This window comes from Lepisma saccharinum, unplaced genomic scaffold (genome assembly GCF_977018435.1).
Source record: "Lepisma saccharinum unplaced genomic scaffold, izLepSacc3.1 HAP1_SCAFFOLD_642, whole genome shotgun sequence".
Classification (NCBI taxonomy): Eukaryota; Metazoa; Arthropoda; class Insecta; order Zygentoma; family Lepismatidae; genus Lepisma; species Lepisma saccharinum.
Window position 1 is genome coordinate 14,761 of NW_028143313.1, and position 16,962 is coordinate 31,722.

Here is a 16,962-nt window from a genome sequence, read left to right on the forward strand (position 1 = left end):
ACAGCATCCACACGTCTTTGGTTTCCGCCATAGGAACGTTTTCAGATCTCAAAATATATTCATCTTCATTAATAGAATGTCCTAAGTTCAGTTCGGTATCTAAATGAAACATTTAATGGACATTCCCTGTATACAAACTCTGATTTATTATTCATTCATTTACATTTTAATTCCACAATTTATACAAAAATGAACATGAACTGGTAAATATAATACAGTAGATTACCTTCTCTCTTCTATTTCCATCTGATTCTTCTTGTTGGCCAGAGCGAAAATGCGCAGTTTACAATTCGACCAGTTTTGTCTGGTAGTGATTATGTACGGGAGAAGTAATGTGAGGCCTGAAGAGGAAAATTTACAGATTATTATGAAGTAAGTACAAGATACTTTTGACATATATCAAATTGCTTGTTATACAATACATACCACACAATATCAATCTATTAGATGTTAATGTTGACACCAATTTTCTCCGAAATTTTAAAAGGTTTTATCGTGATTTGTAACTTATGAAATGTGCCGATTGACTTGGTATTTTAAGTCTACTTCATGCAAAGTAACTTAATCGGGACTGGAGCTACAGTTTAAAGTGGGATCCGAACCACTATGTGCCTCCAGCGGGTATCGAACCCAGGACCCCTTGATTAGCTACAAGGCGCCACCGGGGAGACCCATGAAACGTGTCGAGAACGTTCCGCTACGATAATTTTCCATGTGGAGATAAGCAAGAAATATTTCGATATTCTCGAATTCTTAATGATTTCTAAGAGTCTTTTCATGGTCGAAACATAGCTGGCGAAACAATATTTGGAATAAACAATATTGGTGAAATATTTATGAGAATTTCTCTGGTAGGATATTTGTCTGGCAGAAGATTGGACTAAGTCTATTTATACGAGTACTACCTGATTTATACGAATACAATTGTAGAATTGATATGGGATAAGTTTAATATACAATATTGTGGAAAAGTTTCATTCACTGCAGACTCCGAGAAATATTGATCTTTTTCCCACACAGTGAAAACTGCTAATCTCGAGTGCTTATACAGTCTATTAATTATTTTGTTATATCGTTGAAGCTTTCTATTGTTACAGGTGAGTGAACGATACTTATCAACTTAATTGAAAAGAAGTATTTTTACGCAGTACATGCTATTGAGTACAGTGCAGTTCAAGGTTAAGTGCTTATGGTTCAGCTGAGGAACAAGGGAACAACTTGTTATCAGAGAGGAAGTTCTTGATAAAACCCATGTCAGTCAAAATTGTGTACTACGTCAAAATTGTTTGGGTGCTGTGTGTCAGAAATTATCAACAGAAGGGTTCGATACCCGGTGAAGGCACAAGTGGTTCGGATCCCACTTTAAACTGTAGGACCAGTCCCGCTTAGCCTTACTGTGCATAAAGTGGACTTGAAACAACAAATCAAATAAAAAATAAAATCAACAGAAGAGGTAAAAAATAATTCAAGACAATTATATTCTGATCTAATACATTGCTGTTTGGTTTTTATAACCACATGAACTTAAAAAAATATATATGGGCCATGGCACTAATTCAGACTAGTCGAGGGGTGTAAGTTGGTGGCGGGTGACCTTTAAAGAAGTAACTCAATTCGCAACTTTACTTCACCTGACACTGCAGGCTAACGAGCCTCTGTCGCCTTGACCCACAGCTAGTATAAAGCTTCTGTGTTGTTCATTGCCTGTGCTGAGCACTTCCCAGCCAGCTTTTTATAAATGGGGTAATGATTTTAGTTCTTCGATTTGTTTTACTTTGTTTTTGATAACGGGTTCAAATTTATGTTAATTTAATACACGGCAGCTTTCAAATCGACGTCACAGCGTCAATTGGCACTTGGAAACAAACCTTTAGAAATAAATGTAACATTTCACACAGGAGTGACAAGTACACGCACTGGTGTTAGCCTCAGTTTTATTTTACTTCGACTTTTGTGCCACTTTTGGCTAATTTGCAAAGAAGTGGATGAGTGATGATATGATGAAAATTGATGAATGGATACTCAAACATCCATGTTCAGGCCGGGATTCAAACCCGGAACCCCTGGCGTCGTAGCGCGATGTGCTAACCACTCCACCACGGGACCGGTCCCTTCTTTAGAATCTTAACAGAGTGCATGGGTTGCCAATGAAATCAAAATTACAGTGTGCAATAAAGTACTATATTTTGAGTTTGTGCAAATATGGTACGTATTGAATTTTACTGAAATTCACCTCAAGAACGATAGAAAAGATGCTCTCTCGAAATGTAGTTTTAGAATAGATAAATGACAATCTAGAAAATGTCTACATAAGGTTGCAGGCAAATAAAAAATACATTGTCCAGATAAGTTAAAGTAATATAATGACACCAAAGCTATTCAAGTTTTCAAGATAATTTAGAAATGCAATCAGGTGAATTGCCAGGTATTTTGGATTGTGTAGATTTTTCCAAATATAATTCCCTTCACATTGTACGTAATTGTTGTCGTAGCCAGGCGTTGGCTAACCAAGGTCGTCCCATCCAGAAATTTTGCAAAATTATCTAGAAATAACCATCAATGCATTGTTTGCAAAAAAAAAATGTGACATATATAGTCCTGTTCTGGAAAATTATGCTTTCTTTGCTTAGGATGAAATTTCAATATGAAAAGGGAATATCCAAATTTGTGATGTCTGAGTGTAAGCAATCAGAAATATATAGGCTACATATTACAATAATGAGCATAACTTTAAACGACCAAAAACTATAATTGGAAACATAATTGCGAAATAACTGAAAATAAAAAATATATTTTTATTTATGGTAAGTTAAAAAGTAGTATATATGAATACATTAGTCACAATTGATACACATAATGAGGAACATTAGAAATTGTTATCTCCTTACCATTTCCCTCTAACTATTGTCAAATGCACGCTTTTCTATAGACTTTCGGGTTCTTCATGAAAAAAATCCTACCTACGTAATCCAACGTATCGAAAAATAATAATGAATAGTTGTGGAAGATATTATGTGAAATTTGGAAAATAAAAATATTGTCAAAATGATATAACATGCGATGTGATGCTAATTTACTGCGAACATTTGATTTTTTTTGAAAGGTAAGACTCTTGTGTGAGACTCACTATGTGCCTCCACAGGGTATCGAACCCGGGGCTCCTTGATTACAAGGCGACGACGTTACATTAAGCCATCGGGGATGCTACCTTTGTATGGTTGCATGTCGCCCTGTTTTTTGACCATATATGTGCTGAGTGCCCCAATACAGCCTCGGTTTATACCCTGGTTAAAGAGATTTTAGAAACCCGCATGGTGATTTTTATGTACATTTTAAGGGGCTTGACCCCGTATAATGTGATGGTTGCAAATAGTATAAGTGCAGACGCATCCAAAATTTTAATTTCAATCAATCAATAACATTCTTCCATGAACATGGGTAACATTTAAACAAAATTCATGGCTAGTTAGTACTACAACAACAACTGATAATGATAATAACAGTAACACTTATTATTATTAGCATTACTTTAACAATTCTAACAATAACAATTTTTATTCTTATTCTTATTATTAAATGTTATTGCATGTATATAACAGTAATATACTATTCAATAGTCAATACCAATTACAATAGGTGTAATTAAATAGGAGTAAGGACACATCCTGCTAGACGAATTCGCTTCACACACTGCATAATTCATTGCTTTATATAAATTCTGAGGTCAAAACCAACAAGTGAAATATGTCAAATTAAAGGTAAGCGTTTACACTACATTTTTTGTTTGGAACATTTTCTTCTCAGATGCCTATATTATTAATAAATTAATGATAAACATAAAATAAATAGTAAAGAATACGATTTTTATTACTAATTCGTGATTAACTACTTAGCGGTCGCTCCTATCGAAAAACGTAAAATAACATTAAATATAGAGCACATATTAAGCTTTCATTTGAAAAGAAGATCGTTGAAACCGGACCATTGATTTCAGAGATGAGTTGTTTTTTCAAATATCAACATCCGCCATCTTGGATTGGTCGCCATTTCTATTAGCTACCACTTTGAGATGGCACTCATGTTTTTTTTTGGTATCCTTACACACCCATATAGTTAACTGTGGTATAGAGGAAAATTAGTACTCCCAAATTATACCGAATTCTTGATTTTGACCACTTGGCCCATAGACTAAAGGAGCAAAATTCTAATCCAAATGTGCTTTACATCTGAAAAAATAGTGCCATTTTAGAAACGAAAAATCCCGAAACTTTTTTTCTAAAAATTCAAGGTCCATCCAACTATTGGCTATAAAAAGTTTAGTGTGCTTCTGTGAATACTGTCTGTGATATTACTAATATTAAAATATTTCAATAACTTCTGTGTTCAGGGAAGTCGGTATTTCATCTCGTTTCTGCCATGTATAATTAGAATTTTCACCCTATCATATTCAATCTGCATTAATAAGTTACAATTAAATTTATCTTTCTCAATAATCGTAGAACTAAACTATGAAAGAGGAGAAAATGGTGTAAATCGTAAGAGCTTACCTCCATCACCATATAACCACCAGACATCGATAGTTCGATCCTTTTGTGGAATATTTTTGATATCAAATGCAGGATTTTGCGAGCATCCTTCACTATTTTCATTGTCTTTAACATTAGCTTCAACGTCTGATAATGCTTGTCCATTTTCAGTTCTGTGTATATAGAAATACTTAAGATTGTTTTCTTTACAGTTATAACTTTTTGAATAACATTCACTGTCTCTAGTTCCGATGTCTATAACTGTAATATCACTCTAAAGTTGTTGCATAATCTTATGTCTGAATAACAGAAATTACATGTATTACTTATTACTACTTTGCCAAACACACACATGGAATTTACATTTTTTTATATGTATGTTTCTGTAAGAGAGAGCGAGAAAGAGATTTACTCAATTTATATTTCGATCTCTAATGAAATAAATAACGTTAACTATGTTGACCAGAGCAATACTGTGTGAATTTGATCCGATAAATTTTTGCTATGATTTTCTTGGATAAGTGTGTCATACATGTATTTCCTTGTGCGAGACGCAAAACAAATATCATACATACTGGTTCATAAGTATTTTTGCTTGTTCTCTCTTCTTCATCATAAATATTTCGTATGGATTCTTCGCTTGCTCTTTCAGCTTGTTGCCTTTCTTCTTCAGAGCAGGGCTATCCGGAGGGGCAAATTGTGTTCTTGAAAAGAAATGAAGAAATGCTCTTAGTGGGAAATTTCATATACTCACTGTTTACGGTTCGATTAAGAGTTGATAAATAAGAAACCTATGCAAAATTTATGGAAATGGTTGTAATAGAATTGCTAAAAATATTCAGAATATACATGGAAGAATGAACGTTGTTTAGGGATTTATGACTTTCACTTTTTATAAACACTTCATTTTAGTTTAGTATCAAGTCTGACGAAGACCCTCATAGAAGGTCGAAATGTCACGTTGTTGTTTTTTTAATGTAGTGTTTTTCTGTCATGGAAACAAATCTTAATCGTATTACCATTAAAATATTTACAAAGCCCGACTGATATATCAGAAAGAAAATACTTCTCTTGTAGTCTACGGTTGTTACAAGCATAGACTACAAGAGAAATAATTCTACAATGCAAGCAATGCATACATACAAGAAACAAAAGAAAGAAAATAATTAGAAATCGTCAATTACCCTATCAAAATTGACCAATTTTGCAACTTCTTTATCAATTGACAATGTTGAGAGATTATATACGTATTTTGAATATACGTATATCGAATATACGTACCTACGTACATCTCCCACTATGTTCATTGTTGAGCAAGAATCTTATGGCAAGTCGGCGAATGACAAATGGTGTCCTATGTGCATGACGCCATGAGCTTCAGCCCCTTTAGACTTCCGCTCGCTACGGGGTCCTGCTCATAGCAGCAGTAATCCTGTATGTGGAACATTGCAGTTAATGAAACTTCGTAGGTTATTCATGAGATATGTAACAATATCTTTGTTAGAACTCGAACAAAAGACTTACTCGTTATTTCTGCTGGAGTGTCTGCATCACTACAGGCGGACGTCTCTGGCTCACTTCCTCGTGGTGTTGATGAATCAATACAATCGAGACTTTCAGTAGATCCTGAGTATGCATTATTAACATATCCGTTTCCCTTGAACGTCTCTTGAGTTGTAACGGACCCTTCATTTGTCTTTGTATTGGCGTCCTCCAGTCCTTCCTTTAGACGGAATATCGCTACTCCCATGGCATTATCGAATCCATCACTGTAAAATGCAAATCAAAGATTTTGTTAGATAAGTAACCGAAACCATTTTTTAAGTGAATTTAGCAAAGAACACCGTGATTAAGGTGGTACCATATTATTTATTTTACAATACATTGTACTTGGTGAAAATTATAACAGGAAGATGAAAATAAAATTTTAATTTTCTGCCTTCCAATATTAAATTTGTAGACATTTTTCTTGGCGACTTACAAATTGTGTAATAGCAAATTGAAGGCAATTTGAAAGCTAATAAACTTTATAGTATACAAGATAAAAGCAGTAGTATTACACGTCACGTCTAGTAGTTTACGGAGAACATACAATGATGATTTTGAAATTCGTAGCTAATATTATATTACAAATTTTGCGCAAAAATTATACGCAACACCACATTGAGAGAACTTTTTGAGTTTACGGAGCTTACGATATAGTATATTGAAGTAATTATTGTAGTATCCGAATAGAGACCTTATAAAAAAAATCTCCTACCAATAAATGGAAACAAATTTTTGTTGAAGTGCAAAATGTTCAAAGTGCGTTTGAGTAGCAAAACTATACGCAACCCTTTTTATTTAAAAGCACTCGCATAATTTGTAACTGTAAATGTATGTAAATTAGTTATGAATTTTAGTAAAGATGTGTGGAATAATTTAAGTGATTAAAGTTACATTTTCCGCGAAACGTTGTAAATAGCTAAACAACATATACAACTCAATAAGCAGTATCCTTTTTTAATTCTTAAACATAATAATTTATTTACACTTGATGAGCGTTAGATATATTGAAAAACCAATACGAACCAATAAGGTACAAGTTTGCTTTGTTGCTATTGGTGAATTACAGAGCCTTGTATCGAAGAAATGACAGTGGTGAAATAATGAAAAGAACACGCCACGAATCGTTAATTTAAAAGGTCGGGTATATGTGTCTACACCTCGCGACTCCCAGCCTCGGACTTGAAGAGATAGGATGTCTCGGTCTTCGACGTCTGGAACACGGGCGAAATGCCGCAGGTAGAGTTCGACCTGGAATGAAGCTCCGTCTTACAACTGTTCGTCTACATCATATGGCTTTCAACAATATGATGCACCAAAAAATACATTCGCCTGATTTTCGTCAATTCCGCTCACCCCGCACACGTCTTTGCGGAACTGAGTACGGTAAACTCCACGCCTCCTACATCCGTCTGTCTGCCTAATCTACTCAAGATTACCTGCAAAAATGTCTCCGACTTTAATAAGGCTTGGCTATATCTACAAGATGAGCGCTCCAAGATGTCCATATCTATAGCAGTAGCCTCAGCTGCAAAGAACTACCGTAAGGTAGTTTGTTATTCGTCATGTTCCTCGGGACTACTCAGAGGAAAGCATCTTCTATGCATTAAAGAAACTCGGCTTCCATGTGGACACTTTTCGACGTCTCAAAGAAAGACCGCTACCTTCCAACCAGGGAGACTCGCCGGAAAGTAACATTCGGGCTACCAAGAAACCCTTACAACTTGTTGTCGTCACCTTACGACGTGCAGAAATGGACTCCAACCAGGTTAGACTCTCCTCGGACATATTTGATCTGGTCTTCATCTCTAATTTAAAAATTAATGTGAAAAAACTCAGACCTCAACAGCCTCACAGATTTTTCCTCCTGGACAATGAACCTAAGTGCCTTACCTACTCACGTGAAACTTCCCGGCCGAATACTTATGCAAAGGAAGCCAGTGAACCAAAGTGCCCCACCTACTCACGTGAAACTCCCTCACCGAATACTTAGGCGAGGGAGCCAGTGAACCAAAGAGCCTCACCTACTCACGTGAAACTTCCTCATCGAATACTTAGTAGCCAATTAACTTAAGTGCCTCGCCTACTCACGTGTAACTTCCTAACAAAATGCTTATACAGAAGGAGCCAGTAATCCTAAGTGACTTACCTACTCACGTGACACGTCCTCGCCGAATACCTATGCAAAGGGGGCCACTGAACCAAAGTGCCCCACCTACTCACGTGAAACTTCCTCACCGAATACTTAGGCGAGGGAGCCTATGAGCAAAAGTGCCTCACCCACTCATGTGAAACTTCCTCATCGAATACTTAGTAACAAATCAACTTAAGTGCCTCGCCTACTCACGTGCAACTTCTTCACAAAATGCTTATACAGAATGAGCCAGTAATCCTAAGTGCCTTACCTACACACGAGCAACTTCCTCGCCAAATACTTATGCAGAGAAGTCAGTGGACCGAAGTTCTCTACCTACTCACGTGAAACTTCCTCACCGAATACTTAGTTGAGGGAGCCAGTGTACCAAAGTGCCTTACCTACTCACGTGAAATTTCCTCACTTAATACTTATGCAGAGAAGCCAATGAAACTAAGTGCCTCGCCCACCCACTTGAAACTTCATCAAATAATTAGTAGCCAATCAACTTAAGTACCTCGCCTACTCAGGTGCACCTTTTTCACAAAATGATTATACAAAGGGATCCAGAAATCCTAAGTGCCTTACCTACTCACGTGAAAGTTCCTCACCGAATACTGATACAAACGGAGCCAGTGAACCAAAGTGCCTCACCTACTCTCGTGAAACTTCCTCACCGAATACATATGCAGAGGAACCAATAAAACTAAAGGCTTCAAACACCCACGTGTTCTCACCTCATCTCATCGAGTACATAGGAGCCAATAAACTTAAGTGCCTCGCCTACCCACGTGCAACTTCCTCACAGAATAATTATGCATAGGGAGAAAGTGAACCAAAGTGCCTCACCTACTCAAGTGAAGCTTCCTCACTGAATACTTATATCAGAGGAGTCAATGAAACTAAGTGCCTCCCCATCCCACGTGCAACTTCCTGATCAAAAACTTAGTAGCCAATAAACTTAAATACCTCGCTTACTCACGTGCACCTTCTTCACAAAATGCTTATAGAGACGGATCCAGTAATACTAAGTGCCTTGCCTACTCACGTGAAACTTCTCACCGAATACTTGTGCAGAGGTAGTCAGCGAACCAAACTGCCTAAACTGCTCACGTGAAACATCCTCACCGAATATATATATATATACAAAGGAGCTAATGAACCTCAGTGCCTCACCTACTCACGTGATTCTTCCTCACCGAATACATATACAGAGGCGCCAATGAACCTAAGTGCCTCATCTACTCATGTGAATCTTCCTCACCGAATACATATGCAGAGGAACCAATAAACCTAAGTGCCTCACCTACTCACGTGCAATATTATCACAGAAATACTTATACGGAGGAGGATTTTGAGATTATTTTCCACTTCTGTCTTAGACACTGGTAGGTGAAAAACTGTTTTTCCTAGCAAAATGTTGAAATAGTTTTTGGAGCTGTTACACCGTTTCGACCTCTATTTATTCCAAAATTCGAACATGCAGAAGTCATCAGAAACAATTTTCCTTGATATCTATAAATGCTAACTAAGTAACCAACTTCAAGCAATATGAGTAGAGTACTTACTGCAGAACGTTAAAGTATGATATCATTTCTTCCGGTTCGCAGGACTTCCACTTGCTCTTGTAGCCCATGAGCAGGATGTTGGGCTTCAACTTGCCAATTCCTGAAGCCTGCATGAGTGCGCGGGCTCCATCCTCGAAGTTCATCCCGTCCACGATTGAGTAGAATGCTTTAAGCTTCTGAAGCTTCAGCCAGCCGTAGCCTTTCTTCATTAAGGTGTTTCTTTGGCGGCTGGTAAAACGCTCCTGAAATTTATATTTAATTAAAATTATTCTAATTATTCCCATGTGTAGCAATCATAGTACAGTGGTGGAAAAAAAGTTCTTCCCCATAAGACTTTAATGGCAGTAAATAATGCAGGATGGTAGGCAACACACATTGCACCTTTAGGTGATCAGGTGATTCTGTCTGTCTCAAGAGCAACTCGTCTTTCATGCAAAAGCCAACAGGTCCAGGAAATGCAGGAAAGTCACGTGACTTGTCAGGTGGAATGTTGTTCGTCAGAAAATCGACTCTTCTCAAGCCAAGTCGCAGAACCGAGAAGAGATACACTTTATATGTCAGAAAATGATTCACCTAAATACGTAGAACGAAACGCTAAAATAACTCGCCTTAATTACAAAGGCTATTATACGTACTATATGTGCCGCGGTAGCTCAGTCGTTAGGGCGGGTGTTTGATGCCATGCGAGAGATCTGGGTTCGATCCCGACGAGGGAGAATTGGTAATTTGTTCACCTGTTCAAGCGGTTCCGGCGCTCACCAAGGGTCGTATAAAGTGAGTAACTTTGTAACGCACTCTGGAAATGTAGTTTTGTTTTACAATTTGAACTGACATTCATAATATTCATTAACGATCCCAATGTTGACTAAAGAATAATTAGTCGTTCTGCTACTTTCAATTCTTCATTAGCATAGTCACCCTAACTCTCTCTTTTAGACTTCCCGATGGCTCAGTAGTATCGGCGTCGCCTTGTAATCAAGGAGTCCCGGGTTCGATACCCGGTGGAGGCACATAGTGGTTCGGGTCCCACTTTAAACTGTAGATGCAGTCCCGTTTAGCCTTACTGTGCATAAAGTGGTCTTAAAATACCAAATAGAAATAAAAATAGAAATCCCGGAACTCTCTACAAAGCCAGAGGATCCTGGTTCGAAACCTGTCGATGCTTAAATGTAGCATAGCATTCGTATCATGTTCATCGTCGCGATTACAGCAAGAGGTAAAAATGCGACGCAAAATAACCCAAACAGAAGCTTGAAATCAGCACATATGGAGGACGAAGTTTGAGCTTATTATCTAAAAGTCGTAGAGAGGAGTTACCCTGATCCGCGGATTTTGACATCTTATTGCGTTCTTATTAAGCTCGCACAATTGGAAATTTTTCGCGCACATAATCGCACATATATAGCACATATGGCACGCAAAGTCTCGACTCATTCGGAGATGGTCACGAAGGGGGGTAAAGAAGCTCTTTTCTTCACCTCAATGGGAATATATCTTTCTTGCACAGAAGCGACTGTCCTCAGGTAACTTCAAGGCCACGACAAGAAAGTGTTCTACGGGACCAAAACATACGTCTCTAGTTTGATATGAAAGCTGCGTTCCTCCTCAATGATAACAGGAACATGTGACATCGTCTGCTAGTTTGGTAGAGCAGACGCCTCCTTGCCACCCTTTAGTTCAGTGACCTTCGCCCGTAGTTAGCAAGAGTGAATGACTCACCAGATATCTGTTGCTTGTGAGCCTATACAAGAATAGTTATTTCGTTAGTACCTGTAAGTATTGTTTCATCTGCATTTATATCAGTTAACGTTCGAATAGTTTCCCAATGGTTATGTTATTTATAAATTGGTTCTCGAGAGTGAGCCTTCTATCTATTTGCACGGAGGGATTTTTATAAAGCCTGCATATATTATTTTTTCCTGAAACAAGAAGAAATTCGAAGACACAAAAAGAGTCGTATAAAAGTAGTTAACAAAAATAAACAAGAAAAAGAAAACGATAATGTAAATGTTGAAATACATTATGGTAAGAATCGAGTGAATAACATTTTGTCACGGGGCCTCCTCGATGGCGTAGTGATAACGTCGTCGCCTTGTAATCGAGGATCCCGGGTTCGATACATGGTGGAGGCACGTAGTGGTTCGTATCCTACTTTAAACGAAAGGTCCAGTACAGATTATCTTATGTGTGCACAGAACAAAAACTAAAAAAAAAAAGAATTTGTCATAGTGTAAGAAAATTTCATGTTCAACCACATATGAAGCAGGTTATTCCAGGTTGAAGTTCGCATCTGTAACATCTAACCAACACTAATATGAATCGCTACATATTTTCTCAGATCCGTTTTAATTATATATGCATGATAAAATAACAGAAGTAGAGGAAAGAGAAAGCCACGCGAAACACGGATGCCTTCTCCAGAATTTCAAATCTCTTAAAATAAGGTTCTGGGATGGAGTCCCGGGCAGGCATGACTTTCTTATTCTTGCCTTTTTATCTGGTTTATTTGATCATAAATCGTTGTTATGATTTACCTACAGAGGAAGAATAATGATAATAATTGCCAATAACAAACAGAACAACTCGATTAGGGAGGTGTCAAGAAGAAACGAGACTTGTCAGTATCTCGGTCTCTCGGATTGAAATTTCTCTCCCGTTCTCGGTCTCGACTAGTTAAATATAGAAATCAAAAACGTGTGTTAAGATACATATATTTCATATATTCCGGTTTTGTAGGAGATTTCGTGAGAGATGAAATAAGTACTCTTCCATCATATTTACATTTATAATTTTTGTTACGTAACATCACTTTTCTTTCCCGTTCGCTGATGGCGACGGTAAGGACGAGCCTGCTTAATTATGATTGTGTCAGGTAATTCGTAATAACTGGCAAAATCCCATATTCATTATCATTTGTTTCATAATTTATCCTATTGTTATGATTAACCTAAAGTCAAGGAATTAGTTGAAAGGAAAAATAGCACGAGTGGTTGTCTCTAATGTTACTTCGTGCCAAATAATATGACGTGATATAATGATATGAATACGTATTAAAAATAATATGCCTGGTCATTCCATTGATTGATCCCAATTGATCACACAAAGTATGGTATAATATCCACTAGTATCAGACCTCCGTGGTGGAGTGGTTAGCACACCGCCTTACGATGGCTTGGACCCCTGGTTCGAATCTCAGCTTAGGCATGGGTTTTTTTGGTGAGTGTCCCTTCATCAATTTAATCATATCATCACTCATCACTCATGTTCATCGTCACGATTTGCCAAAAGTGAAAGAATAACAACACCAAATAACAAACATCCAATCAAATCGAACACCCCCACCGATTTAGTTCTATACCGTACCAAAATCCCACCTTATTACTGCATCTTAGTTCAATTTACAGGATCTAAATTGTTTTCCGATTCGAAAACAATTGGAATGTTGTTTGGTGCAGTTGATTGATTGATTGATTTGGTGTTTTAAGTCCACTTTATGCACAGAAAGGCTAATCGGGACTGGAACTAGAGTTTAAAGTGGGATCGAACCACTATGTGCCTCCACCGGGTATCGTCGCAATTTTCGCTCGTCTCTTTTTCAAGGCGTTCTATTGCCTCTCCGAAAGCGTAATCGTAACGTCTTCGCCATATAATCAAAGGCTTCCGTGTTCAATACCAGATAGAGGAATATATGATTCGGATCCCACTTTAATCTGTAGGTCCAGTGCATAAATTGGACTTAAACAACTAATTTTTTTTATTAGCGTGTGGTCTGTGGTGAGAACTTGATGTAAACCATCATTTCAGTGAACCTTCTTGACATCGACTCTAATATCAGTCAGTATATTTCCTTATGAGTAGCTGTTGTTAAGAAACCAAGTTCTTGACATTTTCTTCTGGAGACCTCGTAGCACCCAGCTGTTTGTTGTGACTGGCGCATGAATCATGTGACTCATGCTATCAAAGCTCCATCCTTCCCTAGAACTCATCTCCACCAGGCAAACTTAAGCGAATATTTTGTTATTTGGGTTGCATACACAACAGGCTTTAAGACGTTACGAGATTCTAGGTCCCGTGGCCCAGGTAATTCTTTCTCCTACTGTACTATTTAAGACATATTTATTAACAGTAGAACTTATGGTTTAAGGTTTGTTCCTTAAAGGATTTGATACAAAATCTACGACAGGTCAAGGTTTTTAATACCGGCTTTGGCATGGGTGTGCTTTACAAGTGTTCATATATCAATTTCATTATATAATAATTCATCCTTATCACCGCGATTAGAAAAGAGTGAGAGAAAAGCGACGTAAAATAGCCTGGTATTTTTTAAGTCGATGCTCCCATCTCAACACTTTACTAGTAAATGCATTTTTCATTTTCTAAACTTTATACGTTACTTGAAGGGCTGTAAGGGAATAGGTAAGTCAACGTTCGTCAAGTACCAGAAAAATGAAATTTTAATTTTAAAAATGAAAAGGTAGAAAAGCATATGCTTTGAAGAATGTAAGTGTCAAATGTATTAAACGATGCCCCAGTGAGTATTCTTTTCAACTTGGATTAAATGACACCACTGCCTCGTTTACGACAGGAAAGAAATCTGAATAATAGCAAGATGGGGAAAACACTGAATTAAATCGATCACATAGTAATAGACTCGTCGAGACATGCGACAAACATCTTAAATGTCACATCCTGCAGGGCACCTGATGTAGATAATGACCATTACAAAGTAAGGACGAAGGAAGGAACAAACCAGTATCAAATATGATGTAGATAAGTTAAAAAATGAAAGAGAAGCACTGGAATATAAAGCAAGACCTAATGAAATGTCTAGATGAAAATCAAGGAAAACAACAGTAACATGGTGTGGGAGGAAAATAGAAGAATGTAAAAAAAGCCATAAATAAAGCAGCAGAAACAGTGTTAGGTGTTTATAAGAAAGGTACCGGTACGTGGTTTGATTATGAATGCAAAGCGACATTAGAAGAACAGAATAAACACGTCTAAAGATATTATGCTGAAATGCAGGGTCAAAGAACATGGAATATAAGGAAGCTAACAACTTTTCAAGCGGGAAGAAAGAGCAAGAGAAAGACATAGAACTGTTAGAGATTCAGGATATACGTATTTAGAAGAAATAAAGCAACAAAATTTTTTGAAGGATATGTAAAGTAAAATGAGGATATAAGTCCCGAACAACTATTTGTAAAGACCACAATGGATACATTGTGGGTGAGACGAGAATAGACATGGTATAAGAAAGCTCCAAAAGGTTGAATGAAAGGAGAGGTACAAGAGAAGATACGTGAAGGACCTGAACCAGTAATTGACAAACCTACATTCCAGTAAAGAATAATAGAGCACCAGGAGAGGATGCAATCAGGGAGACAGATCTCTTTGGATGAAAATTTATGGGATATTTAACGCTGTTTTGGAAACGGAGGAAATGCCAGAATTGGCATACATCTATAATATGCCCTATTCAAAATAAAAGGAGACAAACTGTTGTTTATTATAGAACTATGGTACGTACTACTGATTGAAACATATACGATATTTATTCACCAACGTGTTGGCAAAGCATATGGAACCTTATCCTGAAGGTATAATTGGTGATTACTAGGGCTCGGATAATTACGCATTTTGCATATTGCAAATACAAATTTAAGGATTTTTAACTAAAAATGCATATTTCATATGCAGGTGCATATTTGTATGAAAATAAGTTGATGTTGTGCATATTTTTGTACCCACAACCAACACCGAGCATATACTGTATTTATTTTTCTTCTCCTTGCTTCTCTTCTCTTTTCATTATCTTTTCTCTGTCTTTCTTCTTTCCTTTTTCCTGTATTATATGAAGATCCTGTGTACAGAAATTGGATGCAGTATTGAAAAAGAACATTGGGTATGCAACAATGGTGAAAGTTGGAAAATTCTGCATACAAATGGACAACGTGTGGATGATCTGGAACTTGATGTGTCTGACATTGTTGCCCTAAAATACAGTCCACTTGTATCTTGTGAAGTGGAATGTGTGTTTTCTGAATATAAGACAATTCTAGCTGAAAACAGAAGGAGTTTGAAGTTCGAAAATTTGAGACATCATGTTGTTATCAAATGCAATCATGATCTTGATCTGTAATGTATTGTGTTTCATTTAACGCTGAAAAAAATCTGTGTAGCGAATGAGCATTCAGAATAATGCATATTCGTTGCCTGTCATGTAATCTTTCATAGTTTGTAATATACAGCATTTATAAATTAAACGGGTTTTTAAAGTGTATATTTAAGTGCATATTTTACACTTTTTAGTGCATATTTGCATGCATAGTTTGAGTTTTTTTAGTGCATAACTATCCGAGCCCTAGTGATTACCAATGTGGCTTTAGGAAGGACCGACGAACAACAGACCAGATATTCATTCTTACACATATCCTTGGAGAGACCCATGAGTATAAGATTGACGTACACCAGCATGCATAGATTGCATGAGAGTATACATAGAGGACAGTTTATTGAAATCTTGAAAGAATTGGTAATTGCGATGAAGTTGGTTAAGCTAGTAAGAATGACCCTTCACAAAATAAACAATAAAGTAAAGATTATTGGGAAACTATCATGAAGTTTTGAGACAGGCATAAGATTAAAGCAAGGTGATTCACTCTCCACAACTCTCTTCAACTTGTACACTTCGCAACATCTTATTTGACCGCCCTGAAAAATTTCAAAGTCCGGAATTCGTAAATTTGGCAGCATAGCGCTTCAGAGCCAACTAAGAGTAGCCAACTTTGCAACATTTCTTCTTCCTGAATGAAAACGCTCGTGATTTTTTTTTCATTCTTTCACATTCCATAAAGTAAAGATACCCTAAAGTAGTAATAAAATATATGAGTAGACAAAAAAATGTTAAGTATAAATACGAATGTTGAAAATATTTCAAGATTCTTCGTTCTGAATTTGAAAATAGGAAAATGTATGTGCATTGTGAAACACTGAACAGCTTCTCATCCACCTGGAAAGAATTGCGTTCACATTTGAATACAAGATGGCAAATTTATGATGATTTTATGCGAAATATTTAGTAAAGATACCTTGCACAACACCAAACGATTCTGTAAAGTGTGTCTTTTCCTTGGTTCTTGGCAAAAAAAATGGTTCGAAACTCCGGCACAATGTTGCTTCAACTGAG

At 37.0% G+C, this 16,962-nt stretch overlaps 1 protein-coding gene across 1 annotated transcript; it reads right to left on the reverse strand.

Annotated features, from left to right (window-relative positions):
* Positions 1-222: 222 nt before the first annotated feature.
* LOC145983095 (bumetanide-sensitive sodium-(potassium)-chloride cotransporter-like) lies at positions 223-9,982 on the reverse strand. Its single transcript, XM_083116367.1, has 5 exons — positions 9,774-9,982; positions 6,017-6,295; positions 5,102-5,230; positions 4,548-4,699; positions 223-341 (listed from the first exon to the last, which is right to left on the reverse strand). Exons 1-5 carry the CDS (start codon positions 9,980-9,982, stop codon positions 223-225), a joined length of 888 nt encoding a protein of 295 aa, XP_082972493.1.
* Positions 9,983-16,962: the final 6,980 nt, after the last annotated feature.